The sequence below is a fragment of the Malaclemys terrapin genome, chromosome 4 (assembly GCF_027887155.1).
Source record: "Malaclemys terrapin pileata isolate rMalTer1 chromosome 4, rMalTer1.hap1, whole genome shotgun sequence".
Lineage (NCBI taxonomy): Eukaryota > Metazoa > Chordata > Testudines > Emydidae > Malaclemys > Malaclemys terrapin.
In genome coordinates this window covers 635,383-658,107 of record NC_071508.1, presented here as the reverse complement: position 1 = coordinate 658,107, position 22,725 = coordinate 635,383, and the positions used below count along the sequence as shown (strand labels likewise).

General features: G+C 59.2%; 1 pseudogene and 1 gene segment (V, D, J or C); both read left to right on the top strand.

The window, feature by feature from the left end:
• Window positions 1-8,504, top strand: part of LOC128835481 (Ig heavy chain C region-like) — a 33,653-nt gene extending 25,149 nt beyond the window's left edge. Inside the window, 3 exon segments of the C gene segment in view lie at window positions 1,937-2,308; window positions 2,794-3,147; window positions 6,540-8,504. Of these exon segments, the coding sequence occupies window positions 1,937-2,308; window positions 2,794-3,147; window positions 6,540-6,577 (764 nt within the window).
• Window positions 8,505-18,125: 9,621 nt separating this feature from the next.
• LOC128836739 (uncharacterized) lies at window positions 18,126-20,226 on the top strand (annotated as a pseudogene).
• Window positions 20,227-22,725: the final 2,499 nt, after the last annotated feature.

Below are 22,725 nucleotides of genomic sequence, written 5' to 3'. Positions count from 1 at the left end.
GCTCCAGGGCTGGCTCTCTAGGCAGGGAGCGAACCAAGGAACTACAGCTCCCAGGGCCCCTGTTGGCTCTCAGCTCCCAGGCTGGATCCCTGCCACCCCTGCAAATGTGCCGCCCCAAGCACCTGCTTGCTTTGCTGGTGCCTAGAGCCGCCCCTGATTATAGCCTAGCCCAAGAGCTAGAAAAAACAACAACAACCCAGCCTGTGATTTCCCTTGTTGCAGCTTAACTAAAGAGAAAAAAACTCCAGCTGCTCTCAGCTAGGAAAATAAATAAATAAATAAATAAATCCATGTGACTGTGACGGGGTCAAGACTCACCACCGCTGGCGCCTCCCTCTGGTTGCTCCGGGAATTAGCTCTGTTTACTGCGGAGGGCCCTCAGCGCGTGGTGTCTTGTCTGCTGTCTGCTCTGCTCTGGGACATGCGTTGCTCGCCCCTCAGCGGGGTCCTCTTCAGGACACTGCCCTCCGGCAGTGCCCACTACTCCAGACTCACCCCCTTCCGGACTGGGGGAGGGGGCGTTAATAGCAGTCTTTGGGATGTGGGGCTCTGCATGAAAGACCCTCTAAGCTTATATTCTACCAGCTTAGGTTAAAACTTCTCCAAGGCACAAATTCCTTTCCTTGTCCTTGGACAGTATTGCTACCACCACCAAGTGATTTACACAAAAATTCAGGAAAGGGTCACTTGGAATCCCTATCCACCCGATATAGCCCCCAAAGCTCCTTAACCCCTGTTCCTGGGGAGACTTGAGAATAAAATACCAACCTGTTACTTCAGCAACCAGACCCTTTGTCTTCAGGACACTGAAATTAATCAGGTTCTTAAAATAAGAACTTTTATTATAAAGAAAAAAGTAAGAGAATCACACCTTCAAAATCAGGATGGAAGGGAACTTTATGGGGTAATAAAAAGATTTAAAACACAGAAGATTCTCCTCTGGGATCAGCTTCACAGTTACATAACAAGAAGGAAACTACCTCTTTAGCATAGGAAATTCACAAGCCAAAACAAGAGATAACCTAACACATTTCCTTGCCCTACTCACAGTTTCTGTGGTTTTAGATGGATTGTTCCAGGTATGGTTTCAGGAGATATTGTACCTGCTGGCTTTTCCCTCCATCTGGAGAGAGAACAACACACAGAACAACAAAACAAATCCTTCCCTCACCCCCAATTTGAAAGTATCTTCTTTCCTCATTGGTCCGTCTGGTCAGGTGCCAACTAGGTTATTTGAACTGCTTAACCCTTTATGGGTAAGGCAATCCAGTACAGCTGCCAAGGAGGGATTTTAGGCTACAGAATGGGCTGGGATACATACAGGTTGCTACCCTTCCCCATATATTCATGCCATGGAGCGTGCCTCAGTTTCCCTGGGATACTATACCAACACTAGATGGTGATGGGAAATAAGGGGGTGACTTCACTGAGGGATGATATTTGACAGCCAGCACCTAAAGGATGGCGGCTGCCCTTCGTAAGCTGAGCCCAGGAGGAGGTTGGGGCCAGGTGACGGCTTCTGTGAGGGAAACTGGACAAAGCGGGAGGAGGAGTCGGGGTATGTGGTTGCAGAAGGCAAGAAAAAGGATTTTCAGTTTGGAGCTGGCTGGGGAGACGGGGGTAGGCCCAAAACCTGGGTCTGGGCTCCTCACCCCCCAAGATGGACCTGACTGAGGGGTCCTGTTTTCTGCACCTACAAGCTCTGTTTTTGACCGTGTTTCTGTCATCTAATAAACCTCTGTTATTGGCTGGCTGAGAGTCACGGTGAATTGCAGGAAGTGGGAGGCGCAGGGCCCTGACTCCCACATATTTCATGACACCAGCCCCACTGAGGGGTCAGATCTCTCCTGTCTGAAGGGAAGGGGGAGCAGCCCCTGCCAGGCCCCGTCTCCCTCTTACGGGGCCTGTAATTGTTTCTGGATGTTTCATTCCCCAGCCCCAGCTGTGTCTGAAATCTCCAAACCTGAGTCAGTGACGGAGGGGAAGGAAATCACCCTGAGCTGCCGCATGACGGGGCATTTCCCCGGGGTGCTGAGTGTGACCTGGTTCAGGACACAGAGATCTACAAGCACTCGATTTGTGGGACAGGTGAAGGGAGACATCCTGGTTCCTCTAGAAAACTCTGCCGAGTACAGAATTGACCCCGGAGCTCCCTGCACACAGGACGGGAAAAGCTTCCAGCAGGAGACGAGACTCAGCTTCACCCCCTCGGTGCAGAGAGACAAGTGGCAAGAGTACATCTGCCAGGTGGGGCACGTCACCCTACAGACCCCCCTGGAGAGACGCAGTGGGGAGCTGTATGTGGAAGGTCAGTTTCCAAGGTCCGCTTTTCCAAACAGCTCAGCTCCCATTTAGGCACCAGAGTAAGTGGCGAGATTCCCAGGAGAACTCGGCCTGTTGGTGCTGAGCACTGGGGAACGTGGCCCTGGGCTCCTCTGACCGTCTGGTGCCACATCTGAGCTCACTGGTGACTGGAGCAGTCTGGCTCGTTTGCATGTGCAGGAAAATGGGTTTGCGTAACGCCTGCAGGCATAGGGGTTGTGAGCTCAACTGACCCCCACCGTCAGGGCAGTTGTGGCCCCACACCCACTCCTGACCCCTCTCCCAGTAACCCCAGCACCCCTGAGGTTGTGGGTGTTACAGGAGTCGTTCAGGGGAGCTCTCCCTGGGTGAGGGGTGGGCCTGGCAGAGGCTGCTGGGGACACGGGGCCAGGTCACACCAGATGGAGACGGGGGGCGTGTGTCAGATCTCCAGGTGCTGTAACTATGACGTGCAATTTCCACATGTTCTAGTCCCACAGGCTCCAGTTCTGGGCGAGATCTCCCGGCCACAGGTCCTGATCCCCGGGGAGCCGGTTACACTGAGCTGCCAAATATCCAGGTTCTACCCCAAGGAGCTGAGCGTGACCTGGCACCGACGGGGAAGGGGAGAATCGGCGTTCCGGTGCTTAGACAACCCGGAGACCCACAAGATTGACACCCCAGACCCCACAGCCGCATATGACAGGAAATCCTATAACGTGACATCCCAGCTCTGCTTCACCCCCGTGCTGCTCGAGGACGAGGGGGCAGAGTACCGGTGTTCTGTGGAACATCAGACCCTACAGGAGCCTAAAGCAAAATCCACTGGGCTGCTGGAGCTGCGAGGTACGAGCGAGCGGGGCCGGGCAGCGCCGCGCTGACGCTGGGGTTGTTGTGGCTGAGGAGGTCTCTGCTCTCAGGCACTTGGAGCGTCCAGACAAAGCGGCACTTTGGGCTGAGCCTCCCCCGGCTGGTTCCCAGCACGTGCGCAGGGCCGGCTCCAGGCACCAGCTGAGCAAGCTGGTGCTTGGGGCGGCAGCTTGTTGGAGGCGGCGTTCTGCCCAATCCTAGGGCGGCACGGCCGTTTGTTGTTCCGCTCCGGCCGCCCTGTAGGGGGCGGTGGCGCAGAGAACCAGAGCCCCCTGCAGGGCAGTTCTCTTCCTTCCTCCCCACCGACCGGAGCGGAGCCCTCGCGGCAGGAGGTGGCGCAGTGGGAGGGGCCGCGTGGCAGCGCCCCTGCTGTAGCCCTGGCCGCCCCCTTCTCTCTCTCTCCCACCCGCTCCCTCCCTCCTCCTTCCCCCGCAGCCAGTCCCCCTGCACCCGCGCTCCGGCTGCCACGCAGGTTTTTTTTTTTTTTTTTGCTTGGGGCGGCCAAAAAGCCAGAGCCGGCCCTGCACGTGGGGCGGTTCCGGGAACGTTTGGGGACTGGCCCGTTGGCTGCTTGCAGGTTCCCCAGTGCTGGGGAAAGGGGGTGTCAGGTCTGGAGAGAATTGATGGGCGGGTGCAGCAGCCCCTCTGTTTAACACTGGGTTCAGTTTTCCACTTAAGGCCAGGACTCGCCCTCATGGTTTCGCAGGAGGAGAACAATGTGTCCTCCCCGAACTCACAGCCCAGGGTCTGAGGGCAGAGGAGGAATGTTCTAGGGAATTTCAGCTAAATCTGGGATCTGGTTCAGGAATGGGACCTCTGAGAAGGTTTTACCTAAAGCGTCTGACCTTTGTTGACTCTGTTTGCTAAACAGCTGGGTCTGTCTCCTTCCCACGCTGCCATGACTAAACCCCACTGAAAACGAGCAGCGAAGGGACAGGTGAAGACATTAAGCTGTAATTAAGCAAAGTGATTAATGGCTGTACCCAGTCCTTGCTCTCATGGGCACAACTGGCCCTTACCCAGGAGAGCTGCTGCTCCCCACACCGTGCCGTGGGACTGACGCCACCTCCTGGGGTTGAACTACTCAAACCCTCAGCAGAGACGGTCCCTTTTCCACTGGCGAGGACGCCCACAGTAAAGATGGCTGCTGTCTCCTGTGTTTCAATGGCACTGAATCTACCGGCTGCCCTCGGGAAAGATGCCCGACTACATGAAAATGAGGCTGCCCTTACCAAAGATGGCCACCCTCTCCCATGGTTTCCATACCACAGTAGCCAGGCTGCCCTCACAGAAGAGAATCCCCCCCCTTCCCCTCCATGCTCCATGGCTGGAAAACTGGCCTGGAAATTGTGAGGCAACGTCTGTGCCGTGAGCCCCAGCTCAGTCCTGGGGAGCAGCAGCAGCTGGGGGCCTGGGGCAGAGACGCTCCCAGCTCCGGTGCTGGGGGCTCGTCTGCTCCCAGGGGCTGTGGCGGGCCTAGGGACCAGACGCAGCACTGGATGGGCTCCCCTCACCGGAACAGGGCCAGCACCGCTGGGTGGAGTTAGGGGGTAAAGACTGACACGCTGCCCCCCAACACCATTAGCTTCTTTTCACCCTGCACCTCCTCCGTCCCCACTGCCTTCCGTATTCCCACTCGTTCAGTGAGTCAGGGGAGGGGACGTTCCTGTTCCCCACTTCCGCCCCACCCCATCCCCCTTTCAGTCCCTGTGTTCGACACAGAAAAGCCTATAAACAACTCTACAATCTGTTTAAGAGATAGGAAGGCTGGTCACATGTGATTCCCCCCCCCCCCCCCCCCCCCGCCGCCACATGAACCCTACAAAGCCAGGAAGCGCCAAGTTCTGGGGCAGCTCTGAGCCGTCCCCTGATGCTCCCACAACACGTTTCCGGGGGCGGTGACAGACTCGCACCTCGCAGGGGAGCTCCTGGGGCCTGGAAGGGATGTGCCCAGCCGCTGGGACGTGCCATGCTCAGCCCGCGTCGACAGACACGCACTCAATCTGCTCCAGCTACCGCCTGACAATAGCCGTGTGGCCACAGCGGGGGGTGGGGGGCCAGGCTAGTGCCGAGTGCGCCCCCAGGGGCCAGGCAGGGCTGTGCTCCGGTGACTAGCCTGAGCTCCCGCGGCTGTTTTTAGCACCAGGCCGTCTGTCTGTCCCCGCTGGGAATGACCCCTCCTGGCTGCTGTGTAGACGTGCCCGGCCAGATACGGACACACTGCAAACGGCACCCGCATCTCCCTGCCAATACACCACCAAGCTGTCCCTGTGAGCTCCTGCTCCCCCTCCGCCCCCCCGTACACACAGCTCTCCGGGTCCCTAGCCTGTGTGCAGCTCAATGCAGAGCGCGGGGAGATTGTCAGCACCTTCGGCGGCAGCCCTGCGCCGGTCAGTGGGGCTGGGAGCTTTTCACACCAGGGCCAGAGATCCGTTTGTTCTGGTTCATTCTTCCCCAGCTCAAACGGCTGCAGGGCTCCTGCCCAGACGTTACACGAGTCACCTCGGGGACCAAACCTCACAGGAACTTTAGCAAAGGTGTAGAATGAAACCCCTTGTGCAGCCGTAAAAACAGCGTGTGCAGCATCGCCCACAGCAGCCTGGGGCAGGTGGTAGGGCAGGGATGTTGCCCCTTTACCCCAAGAAGGGAAGGATTCCCCAGCATTTAAGGAGCAGCTGGTGATCCCCTCCTCACCGTGGGTCGCAGAGCTAGAGTCACCTGTCAGCAGGTCCCCCTGGGCTCGGCCATTACAAGCACATTACGAGCCCCGGGGGATTCCTAGCCCAGTCCTGGTGCTTCCTCATTCGGTGCTTGGGATTTAATACTAGAACCGGGACATGAGCGTCTCGTGTGAGATCAGCCCTGCCTGTCCCCACCCGCCCCCTTTCCCAGCGACGCCTGAGTCCGTTCTCTGGAGGGACACGTTAAACTCTCCCTCTTACCAGCCAGAGTGGGACATATCTCCGCTCTCCACACTCCCTCACCATCAGCGCCCAGGGTGGACAGTACCTGACCACGCTGGCAGCCTGGTTCTCTGGCCTGGGGAGGGAAGAGCTAATGAACAGCTCAGGGGCTGGGGGGGCTGTTTCCCCGATACCCAGCCTGGAGCAGTTACAGCCAGGTCTGAGCTCGGTATGTCCCAGGATTCCCGGGGCAGGCAGCGAGCTCTGGGGCCCCCCCAGAACCCAGCACCCATCTGGGTGAGGTCATGGGGTGGTTTCTCCCCCTCTCGGGGCAGGGTCTGTTCTGTGGATGTCAGGGCTGGGCAGCTTGGGGAGCAGAGGTGGGTCAGCTCGTGGGGACTGAGCCTGGTGTATTCACAGGGTCCCCAGGCAGGGGCCTCATTCCCGTTCTGTTCCTCCCTCCAGGTGGCCCGCTTCTGGATGGAGACATGGCCATTTTTTGACCGTCGTGCACTCACGCTACGGCCGGTGCTGGGGAGAGAGAGAGAGCCAGCTGCAAACTGCTCGTAGAGGAGAGAACAAACTGACCCCTTGTGATGCTGTGTGATTGACATGTGACTGTGTACAGCCTTGGTGTGGCCACTGTGCTACAACTGCAAGAGAACTTGTACCAAGTGCGTCATGTCCGGTGTCACTGGAAAAGTTGCGAATAGCTAAGTATGGCTATCCTGCTTATATGTGTACCACCCCCCCGCCCCCGTCCACTGGCCCAGTGTGAGGTTGTTCCAGATAGGGGAAGCCTCTTTGTGACCTTTTACACAACTTTAGGGGACTGGGCCTGAGGCTCCTTTGTGTGCTCTGCGTTGTGTGTCAGTGTGTTCACTCAGACCAGACCCACCAGGTACAGGCTTTATTCTGTAAAGAACATAGAACAGGATCACAGTCCAGCAGCCCCTCTGCCAGCCTGCTCCATGCTCCCAGCCCAGTCCGTGCAGAGACTCTGGGCGGGGAGGGCAGTGGGTACCTCCCGGCAGGAACCAGGCCATTCTCCCAGCATGCTGCAGTTTGTACTCCACAACTTGCCATTTCCAGGACTGCTGTTGAAGCCCACTGGCCCTTGGGCTACAGATGCATGTATCAGTTTTGTATGTGATATTATCAATATTGACTGTGCCCCTGTATCAGCGTTGTGTTTGTCTACACTGGCAAGCTACTGTGCCGAAACTTTCTCGCCCAGGGGAGTGAAAACTCACCCCCCTGAGTGCAGCAAGTCTGAGTGCTGTAAAGCACCAGTGTAGACGGGCTCCAGTGCTGGGAACCACGCTCCCGTGCCCCTTGTGGAGGTGGTTTACAGAAAGCGCGACCACACTGTCCCTTTAAGGCTCTTTAAGCTGCTAAGTGTAGACTCAGGCTACGTCTACACTAGAAAGTTCAAAGTGCTGCTGTCTGAGCGCTCCCACAGCAGCACTTTGATGTGCGAGTGGGGTTGTGCGTGAGCGTTGGGAGAGGGTAATCCATCTCCACGCGCCTGGTAATCCACCTCTACGAGGGGAGTCGCTCCGAGCGCCGGGAGCCTGTCTACACTAGCGCTTTAAAGCGCTCAGACTTGCTGAGCTCAGGGGGGTGATTTTTTTCACCACTGAGCCAGCAAGTTAGAGCGCTATAAAATGTACGTGTAGATAAGCCCTTAGCCCTTGTGTTTGTTCCTGGGGTAACACCCATCAGGCTGTTTACATCCAGTCTAGCCAGCACAATGTGAATGGACTATTCAAGTTTGATGGCCCATTAAAGGACACTCCACTAACCATAGAGGAAGCTGGTCCCGCCTAGGGTGACCAGATGTCCCGATTTTATAGGGACAGTCCCGATATTTGGGGCTCTCTCTTATATAGGGTCCTATTACCCCCCACCCTCTGTCCCAATTTTTCACACTTGCTGTCTGGTCACCCTAGTCCCGCCAGGTGAGCCTTCCTGTGGACGCCCCAGCCAGAATCCGGGTAATGGCTGCCGCTGTGAGTCAGCAAGGCGTCTAAAGTCATGTGACGTGCTCATGTGACCCTGGGCTCCATCTTGGGCCAGTAATTTTCCACACACTGTGCCTGTGGGCTTTGTTTGGGACCGTAAAATTCCCAGCACATGGCAGAGGCTATAAAAGACCCCTGAGACATCTCCAATTTGTCTTCATTTCCTGCTCCGATTCTCTGGACTGGATTTACAGCTACAAGGGTCATTTGAACTATGGACTGAGGACCATCCAATCTTTTGGAAATTGGCCACAAGACTTTACAAGCCAGCCGTCTTGTCCATCACTGATTCACTGCTGCAGCCCTGATCCAAGAACATTGCCATTATTGTATGCATATGAGCTAGTAACCATGTTTAACACTTGCCTTCTTTTCTCTATTAATAAACCTTTAGATAGCTACTAAAGTGTTGGCAGTGGCGTGATGATTGGGTAAAATCTGAGTTACAGATTGACCTGGCCGTGTGTCTGATCTCGTGAGATCAGAAGAACCCTTTGTTTGATTAAACTGGGGTTTTCAGTAACCGCTCATCATACAGTCAAGTCTCTGGGAGGGGAAACAAAGGCTGGAATGCCTAAGGAGACTGCGTCTTTGACTTCCTGTTAACCAGCGCAGTGCGACAGACGTTTACATTTGTTACTGGCCTGGTGTAATCTAATGATAGAATAACCCGTTTGCGGGGAGATTGCCCTATTGTTCAGCAATTTGTCCTGAATCTGGTGTGCTGAGCTGTGACCCACTGAGGCACAGTGACACCCATGTGCTACTTACACTGATAATTCAGGATTCAATCTCTACCGTGGTTCAGTCTCTCCAGCATCCTCCGAGGAGCAGTGCCCACTGAGAGTCCAGCCCCCAGGAACACCTTGGCCCGGGAAACTGAACAAAGGCGGTGGGAGGGGTCGCTGAAGGCAGAGTGCTGGAAGCGGGCTGGAGAGATGGCTGGGAGGCAGAGATGGCTCTGACCCCCCAAAGGGGGGTGGACTGGGATGCCCTGGGACCCCAAGCTGGACCTAACTGAGGGGGGCCCTGTTGTCTGTGCCTGCAAGACCTGTCTTGGACTGTATTCCTGTCATCCAAATAAACCTTCTGCTTTACTGGCTGGCTGAGAGTCATGGTGAATCGCAGGAAGCCGGGGGTGCAGGGCCCTGAGTCCCCCAATACTCTGTGACAACTGGTGGCAGGGGTGGGATCTACTGCACCCCGTGGACGGCGCTTCCTGCAGTAAGTGACTGGGGAGCAGTAAAACGAAGGGGGATTGACGGGGACCAGGCGTGCTGAAGAGTGAGAGAGAGACGGTTATTACCCCTGGGAGTGTGTGACCAGCGAGAAGGACTTTTGCGGTAACAGGGTCCCCCGGGGGGATCGCAGCGAGTGGTCCCAGGGGCGGAGGAGTCTGCAGCTCGACCCTGGCAGAGAGGCGGTGACCTCGAGAAGGGCTGGCACACTAGGGGTCCCCCTGGGAACTGTGGGGAGCTGTGAGCACACAGGCCGGTGAGTGGCCAGCAGGAAGATGTATGCCAAGCGGCTTAAGAGCGACCTGGTGGAGCTGTGCAAGCAGAGGGGGCTGTGCATTGGGAGGCTCACCAAAGCACAGCTCATTACCCGGCTGGAGGAGGAAGATCGCGCGAATGAACTGATCCCTGTGTCTCAGGGAAGCAGCCTGGCAAATGCAGCGCAGGCACGAGTGTCTGTCCCAGCTGGGAGTGGTCAGCCGGCTGCTGAGGGCTTCCCAAGACCCCTCCTTCCTATGCCTAGGGGAAGCGTGGGGAGGAGCCCAGCAAATACCGAGGGCGCCGTGACCCCCCCGGCCAGCAGGGGATCCTCCTGGCGAAGCTCGCCGGCCAGCACAGGATCCTCCCGGCGACGTTCGGCATCCGTGGACCGGAATTGGCTGGAATGGGAGAAAGAGCTAAAACTGAGAGAGCTGGAGGATCGTGAACAACAGAGACAGCATGAACGGGAGGAGAAAGAGAGACAGAGACAGCATGAACGGGAGGAGAATGAGAGACAGCGTCAGCATGACCTGGAACTGGCGAGATTGAAGGGCAGCGAACCCCCGGCTGCGGTGAGTGAGGGGGGACCCAGGACTACACGGAGCTTTGATAAGTGCATCCTGGCCCCACGCAAGGAGGGGGAGGACATGGATGACTTCCTGGAGGCCTTTGAGACGGCCTGCGAGCTGCACCGGGTTGATCCCGCGGACAGACTCCGGGTCCTTACCCCCTTACTGGATCCCAAAGCCGTGGCATTGTACCGCCAACTGGGAGAGGCAGAGAAAGGGGACTACGAACTATTCAAAAGGGCCCTGCTACGTGAGTTTGGGCTGACTCCTGAGATGTACCGGGAAAGGTTCCGGAGTCAGGATAAAACCCCTGAGATCTCATATCTGCAACTAGCCGTCCGCATGGAAAGATACGCCAGCAAGTGGGCTGGTGGGGCCCAGACGAAGGAGGACCTGATTAAACTGCTGGTACTGGAGCAACTGTATGAGCGGTGCCCATCCGACCTGAGGCTGTGGTTGGTGGACAGAAAGCCAGAGAACCCGCGACACGCAGGGCAGCTGGCCGATGAGTTTGTAAAGAGCCGGTCAGGAGATAAAAGGGTGGAGTCCCAAAGGAACAATCCCACCACAATGCAGAGAGAGAGTCACCATGGGACCCCCCCGTGGGAAAATACAGAAAAAACCCATCAGAGAGGAGCATCCGGCATCAGGACCATCCGACCCACTCAAGGGGACCCATGGGACATGGGCTGCTACCACTGTGGCCAAAAGGGCCACATACGGGCCCAGTGCCCCAGGCTCAGGGACAGACTGAGCAGGCCGAACCCACAGAGGGTTGACTGGGTAGAGACCCAGCCCGGCGAGAGGCAGCATTCCCAGGGAAGGGGGGCTGGCAGAGTACCACCTGCTAAGGAGGGAGGAGAGCTCCAGGCCAGCCCCTCTAGGGGGCTGGATGCTCCAGACTCAGGGTTCTTGGTTTATACGGTGGGTGCAGGGCTGTCCCTCCGGAGAGAGTACCTTGTTCCCCTGGAGGTGGATGGGAGGAAGGTCAATGGATACTGGGATACGGGTGCAGAGGTGACGCTGGCCCGGCCCGAGGTGGTGGCCCCAGATCAGGTGGTGCCCAACACCTACCGACCCTGACGGGGGTGGGCGGAACACCAGTCAAAGTACCCGTGGCAAGGGTACACCTGAAGTGGGGGGACAAGGAGGGCCCCAAGGATGTGGGGGTACACCCGTATTTGCCCACTGAGGTATTGATGGGGGGGGACCTGGAGAACTGGCCAAGCAACCCCCAAAAGGCACTGGTTGTGACCCGCAGTCAGAGCCGGCGAGGGGCCCTGCGCCCTGGCCTTGGGGGGGGTGCCTTGCCTGAGGCGCAGGACCCTAACCTGGCGGGGAGGGAACGCCCAGGGACACGGCTCAGGGAGGCTGCAGCTTCAGACCCAGCGGGCGAGAAAGAGCAGGTGGCCATCCCTGTCCCAGCTGCTGAGTTCCAGGCCGAGTTACAGAGAGATCCCTCCTTGCGGAAGATAAGGGACCTGGCCGACCTCAATGCGGTACAGACCATGGGACGAGGTGGCCGGAAAAGGTTCCTGTGGGAGAAGGGGTTCCTGTACCGAGAATGGGCTCCCCCAGGGAAAATGGAGTCAGGGGGGATCAGGAGGCAGCTGGTGGTACCCCAGAAGTATCGCCGCCAGCTGCTGTGCCGGGCCCATGACATTCCCCTCTCAGGGCACCAGGGAACCTGGCGTACCCAGCAGAGGCTGCTACGAAGCTTTTACTGGCCTGGGGTCTTTGTTACTGTCCGACAGTACTGCGGATCCTGTGACCCCTGTCAGAGGGGGAGGAAGGCCTGGGACAAGGGGAAAACAGCTTTAGGACCCTTGCCCAGCATAGAGGAGCCTTTCCGGAGGGTGGCCAAGGTTAAAAGGGCGGCTCTGAACCAAGAGAGCCCAAAGCACAGACCTCCAGACTGGAGCGCTGGGAGAAGACCACAGCCCAGTTGGAACCCCAGAGGTATGGGGGTGGGAAAAGGGCGCAGGCCGCATAAACCTTCCCACATGGGAACTGCGAGTGCCATCAAGCACCCCCGACCTAAGGGGGGGCGTGAAACTGGAGGGGCCTGGTGTAATTCTCACCAAGGAATGGGAGGGATGCGGGGGCATCCATGGGAACGGGGGTAGGTTCGAACTTCCCCGGGTCACTGGCTAAAGTGACCCTGCTCAGTTCGGTCTCGAAGGGGGGAGATGTGACGAACTGGGACTGTTCTTACTGTGGTGTGTGAATGCTGACAGGGGAGTGTGGCTAGGACAGTCTGCATTGGGGGATGAGAGACTGACCGGAGAATACCTGAGCGTGTAACATGAGAACCCAGGAAGGGGTTGGAGGCCAGGTGACACCTTGGCCCGGGAAACTGAACAAAGGGGTGGGAGGGGTCGCTGAAGGCAGAGTGCTGGAAGCGGGCTGGAGAGATGGCTGGGAGGCAGAGATGGCTCTGACCCCCCCCCCCCAAAGGGGGGTGGGCTCGGATGCCCTGGGACCCCAAGCTGGACCTAACTGAGGGGGTCCCTGTTGTCTGTGCCTGCAAGACCTGTCTTGGACTGTATTCCTGTCATCCAAATAAACCTTCTGCTTTACTGGCTGGCTGAGAGTCATGGTGAATCGCAGGAAGCCGGGGGTGCAGGGCCCTGAGTCCCCCAATACTCCGTGACAAAGGGTATGTTGATTTGTTCCTGTGTTAGTGTCGGGAGTGTCCTGAGTAGATGATGCAGTTTCTAAGTATATTCCTCAGTGGGATCTGAGGAAAGTGGCCTGTAGAATTTGGTATTGGAGAGTTGTCTAGTCAGACCTGTTCATGATGATAACCGCACCTCCTTTATCAGCCTCGGGACTGTCTGGATATGTGGACTCCCTACTCAGACCCTACGCCACCAGCACTCCCAGCTATCTCCGTGACACCACAGATTTCCTGAGAAAACTACAATGCATTGGTGATCTCCCAGAAAACACCATCCTAGCCACCATGGATGTAGAGGCTCTCTACACAAACATCCCACATACAGATGGAATACAAGCTGTCAGGAACAGTATCCCTGATGATGACACAGTACAACTTATTGCTGAGCTCTGTGACTTTATCCTCACGCACAATTATTTCAAATTTGGTGACAATATATACCTCCAGACCAGTGGCACCGCTATGGGCACCCGCATGGCCCCACAATATGCCAACATCTTTATGGCTGACCTGGAACAACGCTTCCTCAGCTCTCGTCCACTCATGCCCCTTCTCTACCTACGCTATATTGATGACATCTTCATCATCTGGACCCATGGGAAGGAGACCCTGGAAGAATTCCACCATGATTTCAACAGCTTCCACCCCACCATCAACCTCAGCCTGGACCAATCTACACGGGAGGTCCACTTCCTAGACACCACCGTACAAATAAGCGATGGCCACATTAACACCACCCTATACTGAAAACCCACCGACCGCTACGCCTACCTTCATGCCTCCAGTTTCCACCCTGGACACACCACACGATCCATCGTCTACAGCCAAGCGCTGAGGTACAACCGCATCTGCTCCAACCCCTCAGACAGAGACCAACACCTACAAGATCTTCACCAAGCATTCTCAAAACTACGATACCCACACAAGGAAATAAGGAAACAAATCAACAGAGCCAGACGTGTACCCAGAAGCCTCCTGCTACAAGACAAGCCCAGAAGAGAAACCAACAGAACTCCACTGGCCCTCACCTACAGTCCTCAGCTTAAACCTCTCCAACGCATCATCAGTGATCTACAACCCATCCTGGACAATGATCCCTCACTTTCACAGACCTTGGGAGGCAGGCCAGTCCTCGCCCACAGACAACCCGCCAACCTTAAGCATATTCTCACCAGCAACCACGCACCGCACCATAACAACTCAGGAACCAATCCATGCAACAAACCTCGATGCCAACTCTGCCCACATATCTACACCAGCAACACCATCACAGGACCTAACCAGTTCAGCTACAACATCACCGGCTCATTCACCTGCACGTCCACCAATGTTATATATGCCATCGTGTGCCTTGCCTGAGGTGCAGGACCCTAACCTGGTGGGGAGGGAACACCCAGGGACACGGCTCAGGGAGGCTGCGGCTTCAGACCCAGCCGGCGAGAGAGAGCAGGTGGCCATCCCTGTCCCAGCTGCTGAGTTCCAGGCCGAGTTACAGAGAGATCCCTCCTTGTGGAAGATAAGGGACCTGGCCAACCTCAGTGTGGTACAGACCATGGGGAGAGGTGGCCGGAAAAGGTTCCTGTGGGAGAAGGGGTTCCTGTACCGAGAATGGGCTCCCCCAGGGAAAATGGAGTCAGGGGGGATCAGGAGGCAGCTGGTGGTCCCCCAGAAGTATCACCGCCAGCTGTTGTACCGGGCCCATGACATTCCCCTCTCAGGGCACCAGGGAACCTGGCGTACCCAGCAGAGGCTGCTACGGAGCTTTTACTGGCCTGGGGTCTTTGTTACTGTCCGACAGTACTGCGGATCCTGTGACCCCTGTCAGAGGGGGAGGAAGGCCTGGGACAAGGGGAAAATGGCTTTAGGACCCTTGCCCAGCATAGAGGAGCCTTTCCAGAGAGTGGCCAGTGTCAGCCACCTCCTGCCCTGCCCGGCACTGACACCTTCTGTACCACGCACCTCAGTCACCGTGTCTGACGCGCCTTCGTACATCCTACTGGGGTAGAACCTCACAGTGACCCGGGGTATTTTGTGCCCCACCATACTGAATTGGGGATATCTGTGTAACTTACACTCAGATTGGCTCATGGGGGTAACCCATAATTATGCATCCAGACACGGCCCCAGGACTGTCTCTCTCATTCCAGCTGCTCCCAGACTCTCCATCCCCCAGCGATCGGCCGTGACAGACACAGTGACCTCCTTCCCCTGCCACGTGTGGGGATTCTACCCCGGGGACGTCACCGTCACGTGGCTGAGAGACGGGCGGGTTCTGACCGACGCCACTCGCTCTGCCCCCCAGAGGAACCCGGACGGGACCTTTAACCTCACCCTGACCTACACCTTCACTCCCAGCGCGAGCGACTCCGGCAGCATCTTCTCCTGCCGCGTCACCCACGCGGCTCTGGCCCAGCCCCTGCGGGAGGAGTTCCCCCTGGATGTCACAGGTGAGGGGGTGCTGGGCTCCCAGTTGGATGTTATGGGCTGCAGGGGGCACTCAGTTGAGTCTGACACGGGACCCCAGCAGAGACCCATGCTGGTACATTAGGGGGAATATTGGGGTGGGGGGTGGGATGCTGGAGCCCCCAGGGCTGAAGGGGCCCAGTACAGTAGTGGGGGACGGCGGGAGGTCGGAGGAGCGCTCAGGTCTGACTGTGGCTTTATAACAGAAATGCCAGGGCAGCCGGCTCCCTCTGACCCCCAGCTCCCCCCCCCCACACACACACACTGCGCAGGCCCCAGGCTGGGGGCACAACAAGGCTGTAATTCTGCCTGACAAAATACGCTGTAAAGGGCCGGGCCCAGCGACCCCAGGCAGCCCTGCGCCTCCGTCCTGCACCCCCGGCGGGTGGGGCAGCGCGGGGAGGTGCCGTGAGCCGGGTCTGACTTTCTCTCCCTTTCCCGTCCCGGTGCAGGAGCGGATCACACCAGATCCGCGATCAGGGCGACCCTGGGGATCCTGGTCACAGGGGGAGCTGCAGCATTAGCCATTTACTGCCGGAGGAGGAGGCGGGAAGGTAACGGGGGACGGTGCCATTGGCCAGTGGGAGTGAGGGGTGGGGGGTCTGCATGGCCCCAGAGGGAGCAGAGTCCGGGGAGGCTGAGGGGACAAGGACACAGCCAGCGACACCCCAGGGGGGTCTCTGCAGACTGAGCCCCCTGCAGCCGACGACTCGCCCCTCCTGATACTGGGGGGCACAATGTAAAGGGGGGACAGTGACTGCCCCACATGTCGCCTCTGGGAGGAACTTCCAGCCCCACCTCCCTGGGCCTCTCAGGGATCTGTCATTCCCAGCCCCGAGCTCCGGCTGGATGCGTCTCCCAGACCCCCCCCCCACTGACCCCGCGTGTCGCTCTGACCCCAGGCACGGGAGTCTCTTACTCCGTCTCCGGGGGGCCTGGGGCTGCTCCCTGCTCGCTGAGGACGTCGCCGGTGAGGGCTGGGGGAGCCGGTCTGGGGTGGGTGTTGCTCTGATTTCAGGTCTCTACCTGCCCCGCCTGCCCTGCTGAGCCAGGGTGCAGGGAGGGAGGTTCCTGGGCCGGATTCCGTCCCAGTCTCCCCTTGGTGATGGGGGCTCGGATGGGAGGGGGATGGAGGCTGTGAGAGGTACAAACAGAGATCTGAGATCCCCACCCCCTCCGCTGCCCAGTCTCTGGTTCCCCTGGGGGATGGGAAGCAGGAGAACAAGCTGAGAAGGGATTGTGAATTACACAGTGAGCAGGGACGGGATTTCCCTCTATGGGATCCCAATGTGGGGTGAAACCCCTCAGATCCCCAGCCCCTGCTCTCACTGACACTCCTGCTATCTGCCCACCCCCAGCCCGGCCGCAGGTGTCCAGGATCCAGGTGTTACCGCACTGGGAGCCCCGGGATAAGGTTTGCCGTCCAGATCCAGAACTTTTACCCCAGGGGGATTCACCAGATCCAGTGGAGCTGGGACGGGGCAGAGAGCGGGAGAGACAAGACCCCAGAAATCAGCCAGAACCCAGATCTCACGTTCAGCGCTACCAGCGTCTGGAGACTCCCCAGTGACCAAATCACCCGTCTGGAATTTATAGTCACCGTATCCGTTCAGCAAAGCCCCCGAGGGCCCCCGATTGAAAGAGAGATCAGAGCCGGGGACACAGGTGAGGAGGCTCCCTGGGGTTCGGACGGGGAATGAGCAGGAATCGCTGCCCCCCACAGGGTCCCTGAGGGATGAAGGAGTTTTGGGAGCTAATATTCCTCATCCCCCTTTTCGGCTGGAGACACCGATGGGTCGGGGTGTAACAGTGTCACACATGGGGTGATTTTATGCGGTAACAGCATGTCATGGACTCACAGATCGTGCCCACACTTGGCCCCGTGTGGTCCATGGGGGGTGCCCCTTTCAGTGCGACAGCCCTTCTCGGGGGTCCACTCTCTCTCAGGGTCAGGCCCCTCCACCTCCTGGAGCCGCACCTCTCTGAGCCTTAGCACGTCTGTCTCTGCCGTGGGACCCCTCAGGGAGTCCACTCGCTCTGGACCCCCGGGGCCTCCACTCCCGAAGGGGTTGATGCAACCCTGTTCTCTAGACCGGAGTGACTCTCAGCCAGCATAAAACAGGAGGGTTTACTGAGGGTTGAACACAGCACAGGAAACTCTCAGGGCCTCAGGCCTGGCCTCCCTCAGCCCAGCACATCCCAGTCTCTCTGTATCCAGGTGGGCTCTGCCTGATCCCCCTCTCCAGCCCAGAGCCCCCCTGCTCCCAGCTGGGCATCTGATACCCCCAGCCCCAGGCCCCGCCTCTGTCCATTGTCTTCTCTCCAGGGAAACAGGGTCGTAAACCGGGGCCTCCTCTCCCCTCTTCCGTCCTCTGGCTGGAACCGGCTGGTTAGGTCACTGGGTCCTCACTCTGCAGCCCATTGTCCTCCCACTGGCCAGAACCGGCTGCGTCTCCTCAGCTGGGCCTCCGGGTCGGGGTCTCAGGTCACCAGTCGCTGGGGTCTCCATCCTCCCGGCCATCGGCTGGGTCCCCAAGTTCCCTCTCCGGTCCTCTGTAACAACACACTCCCTCTCCCCTCACCTCCTTAAACCAGTAACCCCCAGGGAAACTGAGTCCCACCCCCTCCGCATGCAAACCGTTGAAATCCCACTGAAAACAAGAAAATCCCCCACTTCGTCACACAGCCCCACTGAGGGGTCAGATCTCCTGTCTGAAGGGAGGGGGGAGCAGCCCCCACCAGGCCCCGTCTCCCCGTTACAGGGCCTGTAACTGTCTCTGGATGTTTCATCCCCAGGTCTCCTGCGGCCCCCGGAGGTGTCGGAAATCTCCCAACCCCAGTCAGTGACAGCGGGGGAGGAAATCACCCTGAGCTGCCGCATGACGGGGCATTTCCCCGGGGCGCTGAGTGTGACCTGGCTCAGGAGGGGCCGGGGGGCCGGGGCTGCTGTTCCCCTGCAGGGCTCTGCCGAGTACAGAATCGACATCGGAGCTCCCCGCACACAGGACGGGAAAAGCTTCCAGCAGGAGACGAGACTCAGCTTCACCCCCTCGGTGCAGAGAGACCAGGGGGCCGAGTACATCTGCCAGGTGGGACACGTCGCCCTACGGACCCCCCTGGAGAGACGCAGCCGGGAGCTGCAGGTGACGGGTCAGTGTCTCTGTCTGAAATCTCTGGTCACTGGAGCGTCTCGTCCATTCCGGGGGTGAAGGGAAACGGCCGAACACAGCCCGTGAAATCAGAGCAGTTCTGCCCCCATCAGCCCCTCGCTGACCCCCAAGTGCCCCCCACGCTGGAGCCCCAGTGAGTCCAGGGGCCGGATGCTCAGTCCCTCACCCCTGGGGACGGTGCAGCCCCTCCCCTCCCCCTGCAAGCCGGGGCCATGTACCCTCGGGGGGCAGCCCCACCTCCCCCCGCTCCCTCTGGGGGGCTGCAGCCCCAGGCTCCCGCGAGTGAAGGGGCTGCAGCTGTCTCTGAGGCTCCCACTGGGGTGGGGGAGGGGCAGGGTGTGGGTGGGGGGCAGCTCCTGTTCCCTCCCCCTGCTCCCCATGGCTGGGTCAGGCCCCGCACAGCCCTGAGTCTCCCAGTGGGAACGAGCCCCGTCTAGCTCCCCTCCCCTCCTGGGCAGCGGGGAGTCGCCCAGCTCTGAGGGGGTCACAGAGCCCCACGCTCAAGGCCTGGCGCTCGGCTGGGGGAGGTCAGATGGGGGGAGATCACTCCAAGCTGGGGAAATAATTCCCGCTGGGACGACGCACCGGCCCTGGGGAGCGGGGCTGAGACGGACGGGGTGTCACAGAGTCACATGGAGCCCCCGGCCTCCGACTGCCCCGTCACTGACGTTCCTGCTGTCTGCCCAGCCCAGCCGCAGGTGTCCGGGATCCAGGTGTTACCGCAGTGGAAGCCCCCGGAGGAGGTGCCGTTTGCCGTCCAGATCCAGAACTTTTACCCCAGGGGGATTCACCGGATCCAGTGGAGCTGTGATGGGGCAGAGAGATGGAAAGATGAGAGCCCAGAAATCAGCCAGAACCCGGATCTCACGTTCAGTGCTACCAGCGTCTGGAGAATCCCCAGCCAGAGACTGATCCGTCCATAGTTCAGCATCCTAGTGTTCATTCAGCAAAGCCCCGAAGGGCCTTCGATCAAGAGAGAGATCAGAGCTGGGGACACAGGTGAGGGGGCTCCATGGGGTCAGATGGGGAATGAGCAGGAATCACTGATGGACCCATCTCCCCCTTACGGGGCCTGTAACTGTCTCTGGATGTTTCATTCCCCAGGTCTCCTGCGGCCCCCAGAGGTGTCGGAAATCTCCCAACCCCAGTCAGTGACGGTGGGGGAGGAAATCACCCTGAGCTGCCGCATGACGGGGCATTTCCCCGGGGCGCTGAGTGTGACCTTGCTCAGGAGGGGCCGGGGGGCCGGGGCTGCTGTTCCCCTGCAGGGCTCTGCCGAGTACAGAATCGAGCCCGGAGCTCCCCGCACACAGGACGGGAAAAGCTTCCAGCAGGAGACGAGACTCAACTTCACCCCCTCGGTGCAGAGAGACCAGGGGGCAGAGTACGTCTGCCGGGTGGGACACGTCGCCCTACAGACCCCCCTGGAGAGACGCAGCCGGGAGCTGCAGGTGACAGGTGAGCCAGCCCTGCTGGATTTATCGTCTTGCCCAGCTCACGTTACCTGGGTAATTTCTCCCCCTGTTACCCCAGGTCTGCTCCCGGCTGCCCGGGGCTCTCTGGGCCTGAGCGGGGAGGTGGTCTCTCCAGCAGGGAGCGGCCGCACGGTGCGGGAGGATTCCCAGGCAGGGGCCTTAGTGCCTTTGTGCTCTTCTCTCTAGCCCCCTCCCCGTGAGAGCCCGGACCCCCAGACGGTCACAGAGCAGAGAGAAGCAGCAGGAGTCCCCAGCAGAGACCAGGTGCCCCTGGAAGATACAAACGGCCCTACCCAGCCGGTGTCGCAGCCGGTCGTGTGGTGTCAATGGGAAAGTGACGGTCTGTCTAGTCTGATTGTCCTGGTGAAACCCAGGTACTGTCGCTGCGCCTGAAGTGCTGGATATTGGCCGTGTGCTTGGATCTCAGAACACCCCCCAAGGTAGTTCACATCCCGTCTCGCCAGCCCCTTGTGAATGGGCCATTCGAGCTTGATGGGCCATTAGGAAGAATCAACTCTCCAGAAAACTCTTCCTGACAACACCTCGGACAGCCGGGAGCCAATGGCCATAGGCGCCGACTCCGAGGGTGCTCCGGGGTGGGGCACCCACAGAGAGAAATTAGCGGGTGCTCAGCACCCACCGGCAGCCAAGCTCCCCCCCCCCCCCGGCCTCCTGCACCTAAGCTCCCCCCCGGCCTCCCAGCACCTCTCGCCCACCCACAGCCCCTCGGATCTACTCCTCCCCCTCCCTCCCACTGCCTCCCGCCTGCCGTGAACAGCTGTTTCATGGTGTGCCTGAGGCTCTGGGAGGGAGGGGGAGGAGCGGGGATGGGGCGAACTCAGGGGAGGAGGCAGTAAGAGGAGGGGAAGAGGCGGGGTGGGAAGAGGTGGGGCAGGGGCTTGAGGGAAGGGGTGGAGTGGGGGCAGGGTGGGGCAGGGGCTTGAGGGAAGGGGTGGAGTGGGGGCAGGGCGGGGGTGGGGCAGGGGCTTGGGGGAAGGGGTGGAGTGGGGGCGGGGCCTGGGGCGGGAGGGGGTTGAGCATCCCCCGGCTAGCGGGGAAGTCGGTGCCTATGCCAATGGCTACCCCTGTGATTCAGCAAAACACGTAAGGACATGTGATGTGAACATGTGACCTCGAACTCCATCTTGGTCAGTAACTTTCCATATACGGGGGCTGTGGCTTTGCTTGGGACAGTAAATGTCCACGCACGTGGCAGAGGATATAAAAGACACCAGAGACCCTCCATTTGCCTCATTCCTGCTCCAGTTCTCTGGACTGTGGATATACAACTAAAAGGAGCATTTTGAACTTTGTTTGGAAGTTACCAGAGAGACTTTTCCAGCCAGCCGTCCATTGCATCGCTGCGACAGAGCTGATCGGGAGAGTTTGCAATCACTTGCATGTACATGATGTATGAACCATTTATAACTCTCTCTTCTTTTATTAATAAATCTTCTGTTAGCTCACTAAGGACAGGCTGACAGCATGGTACTGGGGTAAGATCTGAGAGACGAATTGCCCTGGGGGTCAGAGTCTGATCCTTTGGGATTGGAAGAACCTCCTGTGTGGTGAACTGGGTTTTCAGTCACCTCTCACTAGATGAGCCCTGTTTGCCTGGCCGGGAGCCAGGGGCTGGGGTGTCTAACAGGGGCTGTGTTTGGCTTCTGGTTAACCGGTGGGGGGCTGCAGACGCTCACTTTGGTACTGGTTGGGTGAATCTAATTCTAGAGCAAACTGCCAGTTTTTGGGGTGTGTCTGCCCTGCTTCTTGCAGGCTGCCCTGTGTGTGGCATTCTCAGTGTGGTCCCTCCTAGGCACCGCTCACACGTGGTGAGTTTAGTGAAAGTCGGGAGCGGAGGGAAGAGGGATTTAAAAATGCCCTGACAAAGCCGGGGGCGCCGACCACCCGCAGCAGCACGCTCCGCCAGCGCAGGGAGCTGGAAAGGGAGCTCACCTCGCACGCACCCTGGTCAGCAGCAGCTCCCGTGTCCCTGGGACTGAGAGGGGACACGGTGGGACAGGAGCTGCAGCTGCTGGGTGAGTCACGGGCACCGGAAAATCGGGCTGTGACTCTCTTCCACCACGACAGACCTGCAGCTGTAACAAGAATCATCAGGGCCACGTGCGGCTCTCGCTATTTTCCCAGCGCTATTGGCACCGTCCCCCCGTGTATCGGGTCCCAGGGCCTGTGCTGGGGCGGGGGCAGAAAGACCCAGGGCTGGGCACTGACCAGGCGTAAAGGGGGCAGCAGCCACTGAGGGCAGAGTGACGCCAGCCCAGAGAGCAATGTTCCCACCAGAGCCCCCAGCCGCCGGGGGCCCCCTGCTCTCACCGCGCCGTCCAGCGCCCCCAGCTGCCCAGACAGGGACCGTCTAGCCGGGGCGTCTGGAACGACCCACAGCCCGGGCCGTGTGAGCTCCTCGGGGCAGGGCCAATCTCCGAGTTCTGTGTCTGTGCAGCGCCCGGCGCAAGGGGACCTGCTCCCTGGCTGGGCTCCCAGCACCACCGCAACACACCGAATACGCAGCACGGCTGAGCCACCTAGACACTGCAAAGTCCCCAGCGACCGAGCGACCTGGGGTCCGACTGGAGACGCCGGCGGCATTCACCTCCCAGGGGCCCGGAGGCAGCGCCACGGACACGAGACCCCAGAGCCCAGCAGAGAAACATCTCAGTGCCCCCTCCCTCCTGCCGGCTGGCACGGGGGCTCCTTGCAGGCACTGCCCGGCTGGGGGATGCCGGGACCCTGGGGGCAGGTGGAGCAGCCGGGCTCCT